General features: G+C 43.0%; 1 protein-coding gene across 2 annotated transcripts; it reads left to right on the top strand.

Moving 5' to 3' along the window:
• Positions 1-2880: 2880 nt before the first annotated feature.
• On the top strand, positions 2881-10208 carry LOC119724368 (zinc finger protein 800-like). 2 transcript variants are annotated; one of them, XM_038195388.1, is made up of 2 exons: positions 2881-2930; positions 7426-10208. In XM_038195388.1, the coding sequence occupies exons 1-2, from the start codon at positions 2909-2911 to the stop codon at positions 10005-10007; spliced, it is 2604 nt and encodes an 867-aa protein (XP_038051316.1). In that variant the 5' UTR covers positions 2881-2908; the 3' UTR covers positions 10008-10208. The 2 variants fall into 2 exon arrangements, with proteins under 2 accessions (XP_038051316.1, XP_038051317.1); XM_038195389.1 differs by lacking the exon at positions 2881-2930 and adding an exon at positions 4144-4423.
• The last annotated feature ends 542 nt before the right edge of the window (positions 10209-10750 follow it).

Genomic DNA, 10750 nt, shown 5'->3' with positions numbered 1-10750 from the left:
TTATTCTTGTTTGTTTTTGTTTTCTTTTTTTTGCGGGTAGAACTTACAGTTGTATTGTTGTTTTTCTCAGAATGGTAGAATTGTCAAATGCATTTGTTTTAATGCATGTTGAGCTTCGGTCCTCGTAGACATATATGCCTAATGTTTTTAAGCTCTGGGGGCTTCTACGAGTAACTTTGGGGTCAGTCGGTCAGTCGGTCGCCGAAAAATTACCCAAAAATATTTTACAAAAATGGAGCAAATGCCATGCCGTCGTCCGTAAATGCACTCTAAAAATTGTTTGTAACAATTCGTAAAGTTGTTTATGAAAATGTGTAAACGGAGGCAGGATATGTGCAGTATTGTTATGGTCACCTGGTATTTTCTGTAGTGGTTGGACGGTATCCAGAAGGAGGAAATGAAACTTGACGAAAAGTATGGTGTTCCATACTGTGCCAGCGGCGTCGCATTTGTGCACTCGCGCACTTGTTTTTACTCGCGGAACAAGAATGTTTATCGAGTTGAAGCCCAATATGTAAGAAAACCTCAGCATCATACATTCCTTAAAAATCGTCTCTTCCTGTCTGGTCGATAATCAAAACATGAAATAATACATCACGGTCTGAGAGGTAAACCCAGCCACATAGCTTGTACTTTTATGTAAAGAAAAGTTTAATATATTGAATGTGCTCAAAGTCCACAGTGAAACCTGCTATCTTCAGACTTGCACAAAATAACTCATATTGATCGGAATTTAACCAACGCAACAAAATGGTGAGACCGAGACGCCACTAATAAAAGAAGAATGCGCACCGTGCTCAACAAAAGGGATGGAGTGCCAAGATCAGATACAACTCTCGTTATTAAAATCACTTCGGATGCAGCGGCGCCCGAGTATCGTATTGCACGACCTGAATGCTCGATAGTATCAAAACTTTGAAAATTGATAAAAGATTCCCCTGTTGAAAATCCCCTTAGCACTGATATTGTACCTTTTGTGATCTGATGACACTGATGTTCATACGATATACAGGAATAAAAAACGCTGCCAGCACTGTCTTTTTGTGAAAACGATCTTCAAACTGGTAACCAATAACCTCTTCGGGTAACACGAGAACGGTGCGTCTTTCTTTCGTCATTTTCCCGCCTTTTTTGTGAACAAGCCGTCATTTTTGGCAGGAAAGAAAATGAAAATATGATTGGGCTGACGGGTAACAATGTAGGAATTGTGATGCGTTTCGAGACAACAATAGGCACAATTGCGGTTTTTATTTGCGATAGTTGTATTGTGAGACACAGCGGGGGAAATATGTGCGCTGATGACGTCAGCGGCTATTGTGAATGCATTGTAATAAAATATGGTGATAGCATCGAAAATAATAAAATAATACAAGGCGTAAATGACACGCATCCTATTACGCACGGCAGAGTCTCGTACTAAAATTCTAATAATAGATCTAATTATGCCCTCGACAGAAAATTCCAGGAACTCAATTATGCGACGAAGAATCAAGTGATCAGATGGCATGGAGCTCCGGTGATCAGACCGTGGAGGAAGGAACTTCCTCCACGAGCAGACAGTCATTTTGTAAGCGGACACAGTTCAGGCGTGATGCACGTATACTGCCTATAGTCGGTTTGAATTGGTATTTCACGGAAAATGCAAATGTCTTTATTTTTGTTTTTTAATGCGGATCATTTCACTCCACAGAATATGTGTTTAATTGTTGACGTACAGTTTCGTCACAACTTTCTGTCTTTTTGACATTATTAAAAAATGTTCAATTTTTACAGCCCCTACGACAAAAGTACAATGATTTATCAGGTGTAAAAAAGTCAAACTGTATATAGGAAAATCGGTCAAATTGATGTAGGCTCTAACTTAACTTGCTTGTAATTTGAAGTCGGAATTCATTGGTACCCCGAACAATATTATTATTGTTCATCATTGTGTTCATCAGTTTGTATTCCACCAACGTTATTCAAATAGCTGTTTTTAAGTCCCGACCCATGATTATGTGTTGACCAATCACGTGATTAATAATAATTATGTATCGGAAGTGCAAGTGCACGTGCGTATGAAGCGCGCGTACCACGTGTACAGTGGGCGGGGCTTAACTTTGTACATCCGGGTAACTTACGTAGTGATATGTAACTGGTTTCCTGCTTACCATTATAATAATATAAAGCCTTTTATCTTAATGTCTGGTTCGTTAGTGACTTCGTCACACGCGCACGCACCACTGACTGATTACTAAAAAGCGCCCATTGGATAAACACTCAAGTTGCGTTAACTTCCGGTTCCAATCAATTTTCTCCCAGATCAATGGTTCCAATGCTATTAATGTGCAGTGGGCGTGGTTAAAACTGAAGTGACGTCACACTAACGAGCCGGATAGAGCTGGTTACACGAGACCAGCGCGGCCATCATAAATTATGCGCCTTGAAAGTGCCGGATACCAACACGCACGATATTGGTGTCACTTTGACCTCGCAGGTCGCAGTTCATTCACGAACTTTTTATCACCTACGTTAATTGGAAATCCTCCGCTTTCTGGAGCTACTGAGTGGACGCATTTGGTTCAGTTTTCAACAACTTCAAAACTTGCATTAATGTACTGTAGGCTACATAATGTACTAGAAGTCTATCTCAAACAGGTTTCACGTTTTCCTCGGCTACTCTGAAGTGGTCACCTGTATTTCTTGCATGCGACCGGAAACAGCTCAATTTAACGCTGGAAATGGAATAAATCCACCTTAGTTTTCTGCAGTGACCCGGGACGAAAGCTGGCAGATACGTGGATACGTCCTGTTTCAAAATCCCCGCGGCCGCGAGACCCCAGTTTGCTGAGTTTGTGTTTCAAGTGGGCCGTGCACGTCACGCATTGCTGTTAAGTGCATATACATGGTACATGTATGATGTCAGCCAATGTCGCCCACATTGAGGAACGGTAAGTTTTTACACATTTCGTATGGCCCTTTTTATTTCCTCAATGTAATACAATGAACATGGGACGATCAACATATTTCCCTCGTAATGGTATTAGTATCCTCGCATGACTGGCATAACTATGTTAACCACGCGTCGGACGATATCTTTTCACAATGGCTCTGTTTCTTAATGCCAAACGGCATGAAAAAATGGGCAACATTTTCAAATAAAATATTTGGAAGAGGGGATGTGTCCTCAGGCCTCAACCGACAAAAGTCAAAAAGCAAAAAGACTTTCCAAAAGTGATCACAATATTATGTGACTGTTAAGTTGTCAGTTGGTAGGGAAAGGGGTGGGAGTCAGAAATAAAGACACGCCCCTCAAGATTAGCTTTGAAACCGTAGCAATGGTTCAAATTGTGGAATGTTCTAACTCACTGAGTACGACCAACGGTTAAGCTGCGAAAACATGCATCATGCATGGTCAACCACTTTTAAGGAAGGCATTCAGTTGCTGTGATGTGCCCTAGTTCTTAGACCTTTGCCTCTCAAGCTAAACATGCCTGCTTGCACAATTCTAGCGTTGTCTCCTTTAACGCAGTCATCCAATCGTTATTTCCCGGCCGTGACCGGAATGGTCAAAGTTCATTCAAGGACGGCCCCGCCCAACGCCCCTGGATGTTGCGGCCGCCATGAATAAGCGTCGCCGTGCGCCTTCGTTGTTTAATCCCCAGCGACGAGCATATGTCTGTGGTCCTAAATGACCGTAGAAAAATCAATAATGTGGACCGATCGAGTTGCCCGGTTGAGTTTGTCAAATTGGCCCAGAACCGGCGGCTCAACAAGAACACATAGGTTCCTAAAACACCTCCAGGCATTCTGGATACAACATAATTTTTAAGAAAATGTACGTCAAAATCGTTGCGAGTTTCTAATTGTTCTGACTTTTAATGAGGTTTTGAGGAGGTTCGATAAATTGGGCGAGTCTGCATCCTGATGATGTTCAGTAGTTGGAAATTGCATTTTTACGAAAATGTTATTGCACTTGCAGTAGCGCGCAGTGGTTTGAGATAGATCGAGAGTGCATGCAGCAGGTGCAGTAGAATTTGGGAAGATAATTTGGAAAATGATTGTAAATTGTCCGTCAAAGCACGAAAGTATTTCTCTTTGAGGGATTTTCCCGCTGATAAATTTCCAGGGTCATAAAAGCATTGAGAAATGTCTGCTAACGTGTGCGTGTTACGTTTGCGTGCGTGATGAACGGACGTGTCGCTATCATCAGACGATCGACCGCCAGGATTTTTTTCGCTTTGCATTGTGGGTAAGCAAGAAGAAAGAGTGCGGTGCGCCATTGCTCTTTCCGTCGAACGGTGCGCGGAAACCGGCATGTGTCGAACCGACGCCGACTTTGCCAATTTTTTCTCTCATTTGTGAAATTGGGCCTCCACATAGACCATCAGGATTCTCCTAGTAACCCTTGGAAGCATTGTGGTGTGTTCTTGGAGATTTACAGGTGAGTGAAAGGGGGAAATTTTGGGGGTGTTTTGGGGTCGGATGGGGCGGGAGCCGGCCGAATGCCGACCGACGCGCTGCGTCATGTGTCGTGCATTTTGTCCTCGCGACGGGACGAGTGCCAACATTCTTTGAAAACTTTCCCCCCTCAAATGACCCGATACAACTCAAATCCTTCATCTAGGTTAACCTCTGTTAACTCCAGTGTGGTGTCGTGATAGTTTTTGGGGCGAGGTGTGGTTGTTTCGGGCCGTATTTTGAGAGCTTGCAACCGGGAAGTTTTCAGCCAAAATTCGGTTGCCGGCATATTTGCATGGTGGTCGTGTTGGGACCCTTAGGCCCTGCAGCACAGGCACAGCGCCGAGTCTGCATGACGCGACATTCATTGTAAACCGATTGTCATTGTTACCCTGTGTGTTCCTCTTTTATATTTCCCTATTTTTTGTGCAAAATAATAAATGTAAAATGTTAAAGTATTTTTAACAGTTACTTCAATTTTGATGAATTTTGAACTCACTGATTTTGACATGTTTTGACATGTGTGTTGTGCCAAATTTAGTTGCATAACCGTATACACACTTTCCAATCGATTTACCTGCCAATCAATTAATCATAATACATGTATGATGTACTGTATATTTATCAGGCATTTATCACCTTTTTTGAATGTCTGGTCAGGATAGGAATGTTAGGTCAGGAAAACAGTAATTTTTTTAACAGTGAGTGTTTTGTTTGTTTTGTTTACATGGTTTAGCAGACTTTTTGTACATATGTTTTATGCAGCCCTTTTTTGAGGACAGGCATATGGCAGCACTTTTGTGAACTGTACTTATAATCAAAGCCACGTTCAAAATCTGAAAAAGTTACATGTTCTTCCAAATCGAATTTTAAATACCCAACTTAATGCTAATTTACCATGGCATTATTGACCATCACATATTCTGAGCAAAATTGTGATTTTGACCAATTTTTTTTTTGCAGCAATAATGATAAAGTTCATTGAAAATAACTTTTTATGAGGTCATTGTTGTCATGTTAAATGTAGCAATTAGTCAAAGTAAAAATTAAAGGTAAATGTGCAAATGAATGAGTGAGACTCTTAACAAATGACTTAATGTGTGTTCTGTGGGTTTTTTTCAGTCAAGTTTGCAAATTAATTTTAAACCACTTGAATTTTTTTCAGCACCAATTTTAGTTCCATCATGTGTATGTGTTGCACTAGTCCGAAAATTTTGGACTCTCAATACTGTGTATGAGATTCCCAAACATTAAGGTATTGAAAACATGCAAAACAAGAAAATAGACTGGCACCTGAAACAACCAGTCCAACAACCCTTCAGTACTGCATCAATCAACTGTCAGTTAACTGTGCCAAAAGAAATATCTAGGATGTCAGGTACTAGTCTAGCTATTTCTACACATTTCCCCATAGTTAGCCACCAGACTAATGACATTGAATGAAGAGGGCAGTCTTTCAAACAGTTGGACCATGGTTGGACATGCACCAGTCTAGTCTTTAGCCTCATTTTGAAATCACTTGACTTCCCTCTCATGTGCAAAATATTGAAGAAAAGTCTCCTTTACAAATTGAATTGAGTCTTTAAATTTGGTTGGTGAAATACTGAGGACCTTTTCTTTGCCCGTTGAAAATTTAGGAGAATTTTGCTAGCTAAAGAGTGAGTAATGTTTTGCATGTTTTTCAGTACTCAAGGTCCCAGTCTAGTGTTGAACATGTGCTGTGAACTGTATCATATACATGTACATGCCTATTATTAATAATGCAGTCAGTTTACTACTGGCGCTTTCAATCCATTTGTGTACAATGCACAATAAAGAGTCAAGTGTGGTATGAGATGACAATGACATTACCATCGACATTGTACTTAAGAGAGAGAGGGGCATGTTAAAGGGGCACTAAGCCCTGAAGTCCCTGAAAATTTCATGTTTTGGATTGTTTACTTGGGCCAAAAAAACCAACAAACAAACAGTTTTGCTTCCGATTACATGGCATTCGAAAATAGGGTAGGTAGGTAGGGCATTTTTGGGGGGGGGGGGGGATTTTTTGTGTGTACGATCATATTGAAACATCTGCGTGCAGTCATGGGTACAAGGTAGTAATTGATGGTTTTGGGTGTTTTTTCCTCATTTTTCCCATAAAAAATTAGGGTAGGGGATGTCAGCATAGGGTAGGTAGGGAAATCGGAAGCAGAAGTATTTTTGTTGTTGGCCTTATCCTATTTCAAACATCTGGTTGAAAGGACACCAACCTAATGTCTTACTGTTCCCGAGAAAAGAAAAAAAAACCCCGGTTGTTTAACATCGGACAAGACGGAGTACGCATACATTTTTCCTGTCATTTTCAGTCAATGTGCGATACACTTTGTGTGTGTCACATAATTATACACAGCACCAATGCACAAATGTGGTTTCTTACACGTCCGCAAAAGGGGGAACACTTAACGGATGGAATCCCAACCAGCATGAACAGCCGATTTTTGGGGTCGCAAAAGTGGACCCCGAAATTTGTTCTCGCATGAGTAACACCAGAATAACACAAAAACGCGCATTTTTTAAAGGGATAGTTGTGTGGATGTTTATATCCTACTTTTAAATGTTCTTTCCGATTAACATCATTTCGTTCAAGGCGCGTTTTGTAGCCCAGTTGGGCGTATTCCAGAATGTAGAGTCCCTTTAACATAACATCATCTAGTAACTATAAGGACGGATCCCACTCCTGACACCATGTAACGATGGATGCAATGCACTTATAAATAACTGACACTGGGAGACTATGTGTGTGTGTATTCAAGATGGCTGTGTACTTGACCCAGTTACGGCCCGTCAATAGAGGGCGGTATATACATTTAACAGACCTCATGATACATTCATTACAGTAACCATTCACAAAGACATCTTCTTGGTGAAGTACTTCCGTGTAGCATAAAGCAGACATGAAGCAGTAAACACAGAGTAATTTGTTTCTTTTGTTTTCCTTTCGTTCAGATTGTTTGACCCCTGCACTTGCAACCATCACCATGACCGACATGGGTGTTCATGACACCCAAGCCGACATCGCTAAGGGCCAGGAGGGACCGGACACCCAAGCCAAACAGCCGGACGTCACGGTCCTTCACCCACCCATGAACCCCGCCCGGCATGGCATCCAACAGATCGTGGACTGCTTCCGATTCGGCACTCCCTTTCTGAAGCAGCTGATCCTACAAGAAGCAGATGTGATATACGAGTGTCGCGTCTGCCGCAGCTTGTTCCGTGGCCTGTTGAACTTTGTCGAGCACAAGAAGTGCTTCTGTGTTGAGCGTGTCAGTTCAGACATTAATCTTGTGGGGAAACGGCAGAACACCGATGCAAGAGAATATGGGATTTCCAACGAAGAAGCAGCTAGCATCTTATCTTGGGGTGCACCTGCAGCGAAAAAAGACATCCGGAAAAAAGCTGAGAGTGCATCATCTAAAGGTGAGACCTCCAAGGTGTCCAGCGCGGAAGATGTATACGATGATGACGAAAATGACAAATTTGTTATGCTTCGTCCGATCCCAACTACCTCAAAAGCTGTCGAACAGCAAGTAGTCAGGCCTGAACAAATCCTTCATGAGGAGCAAATCAATAGACTTAGTGCTTTCAAGTCTCTGAGAGATCAAGGCGAAGACACTTCAAAAATTGTCGGCGAGATAACCATTCGCCAAGCGGCCAAAGCAGGGAGAGTCGCAGTTCCAACGTCTGTGGATAAACGAGAAACTCTCCACACTTTACTCAAGACAGTGAACTCAACTTTTTACGTTGAGAAAGGTTCATCCCCTCCGTCAGACATGAGTGGGAAGAAAGACACATTGAGAGTGGATGTGGACACCCCCAAGTCTGCCATCAGCCCGACAGCCTCTCGAACAAGTGTTTCCCCACGTGTTCCTCAATCAGACAAGAAGGCTAGTAGTGTCTCCCCAAGACAGAAGAAGGCTGCGACAACGCCTCGTCCATCTGCACAGCAGCTATCTTCTAGAAACATATGCAAAGTCTGTAAGAAGAAGTGCAAGAACTGGACGGCTCTTGCATGGCATATGAGGATCCACAAAAAGCCTTTGTTCAAGTGCCCTCTGTGCCAGTACCGCAGTCCATCAGTTTACAATGTTCGCCGTCACATCCAGGCGTTGCACAACTTGTCCACGGATCGTGTGGATGAGCTCCTGAGTCGCAAGATCGAAGAGAAGGGATCGGAAGTCAGTGCTGAAAGCAAGAGTGCACAGAACAATAACGACAGTAGCTCCCCGCCGGCTTGCGACATCTGCTTCAAGACATTTGCAAACCGACGGAATGTAGCTCGTCACAAGGTGATCCATGAGCGGGAGAAGTTGCAGGCAGAGGGGAAGTACACGCCAGCATCTAACGCCACCCAGGAGGAAATCGCACGAGGGAAGGTGATGCAGACCATGGATGAGAAGAACATGCGTTGTCGTCGATGCCACAAGCAGCTTTCAACTGTCCGCCGATTGCAGCAGCACTGCTGCAACCACTTTGGCTACAATCGCTACCGATGCCGCATGTGTCCTTACGAGAATAACGACTATACGCAAATGCGCCGTCACATGATGGGCAAACATGGCCGGCAGTTCCGTACCATCCAGCAAATCTCGGAGGCCATCAAGTCCATGAAGGTTGGAGTCTGGATCAATCTGACTCAGAATCAAAACTCGGAGGACGCTGACGCTAAAAAGGCAAGCACCTCAACGAGCAAAGCATCAAAATCGGAAGACAAGAATCCGAAACAAGGAGCTTCAACAAGCAAAGCTGGAAGCTCTACCCCCAAACAGGGCACTACGGCAACAAAGCAGACTCCTTCAACTGCAAAAGTAACTAGCTCTGCAGTGGAAAAAGTCAGTAACAAAGGAATAGAGGATGGGAAAGCCAGCGTATCCTCATCGCCAGTGAAAGTGAAGACAGAGTCTGAACCCAAGAAGGTCGCAGAGAGCCCTTCAAAGGATGTACCTTCCTCTTCGTCAGCCAGCTCCCCAGGAACCTCCAGGAGATCTTTAGTGGATACTGTCGCAGCAGGGAAGGAGCGAGAGACACCCATGCGCCAGGCAAGACTTAATCATCGTAGCGTGTCCCCAAAGGGACCCCAGGAGAAGGAAGAGGAAGAAGACAAAGCCCTGCTTCAGATGATGATGGACAAGAAGAACATGAAGTGTCTCAAGTGTAAGAAGCGCTTTCAGTACCACAGCTCCTTGCTGCGACACACCCGCATCCACCTCTTGGAGGAATCCTCCTCATCGGAGCAGGGAGGAACCAAGAAGAACCGCGAGTCTGCCTCCAAGAAAGCCCAGGCCATCAAGAGCCTGATCAACCCGAGTCAGCTGCGATGCCTCAAGTGTCGCAAACGCTTCACCAGCATGAGCACCCTCAAGCAGCACGTCGGCCGCCATCTCGGATACAACACCTTCAAGTGTCGCTACTGCGGATACTTGTCGCATAACTACTCGTGGTTCAAGAACCACCTGATCATCAAGCATTCTAATCATGTTGACAATGCTAGTGATCTGGGTCAGCTTATAGGCAGCATGAAGACCAAATGAATTTACTGAGTTTTTTTCCAAGCAAATATTTTTTTCTCTGGCAGTGCTTGGTTATTTTCAAATTCATAATTTTGGTCCAACAAAAAAACAATCATCAAGCTTGTCAGTGTAAAGAAGCAAAGTGTAAAAAGGGTGGAATTTGGTTTTCTGTCACAAAATATATTATTGTACATAAAAAGAGTTACTGTCAGATTCACTTCATACTCACCTGTGAATGACTCGTATATTTTTAAATGGTTATTCATGACCCAATTTTAGCATGTAAATGTACATTGTACATATCCCTTTTCTACAATTTGTTAGCCTTACCCTCTCCAAATCAATCAAATCGAAAATCAAAATCACCAAAAAAGCTTGACAAGTATTGAAAATAGGTCTCGTTCAAATAACGTCATTTCCTACAGACCATCCACGTGCATCGGCATTTTGAGCATCAACTTGCATAACGCGATGCGCGTTATGCAAGTTGTGTTCGAAATACAATGCAGCCGATGCGGCTGCATTGTATTTCGAACACATTTGAGCAACAAGCGTGCGTGTTTTCAACACTGCGCAATGCGTGCTTGATTGCGTAAAATACGCAGTTTCAGTTCTCCTACAGAGATGGCCGTCATTGAGCGAGCCCTATAGGTCTTTTAGATATCATTTCTATGTGATTTATCTGTGTATCTTTAAACAGTGCCCAATAATATCACAAATTACCACTTCTACTTTTTTTCTCAGTGGGTTTGTCAGTGAAATGT

Source organism: Patiria miniata, unplaced genomic scaffold, assembly GCF_015706575.1.
Source record: "Patiria miniata isolate m_02_andy unplaced genomic scaffold, ASM1570657v1 HiC_scaffold_18, whole genome shotgun sequence".
Lineage (NCBI taxonomy): Eukaryota > Metazoa > Echinodermata > Asteroidea > Valvatida > Asterinidae > Patiria > Patiria miniata.
The sequence above is the reverse complement of the archived record's forward strand: the minus strand, read 5'-3'. Positions and strand labels throughout refer to the sequence as shown.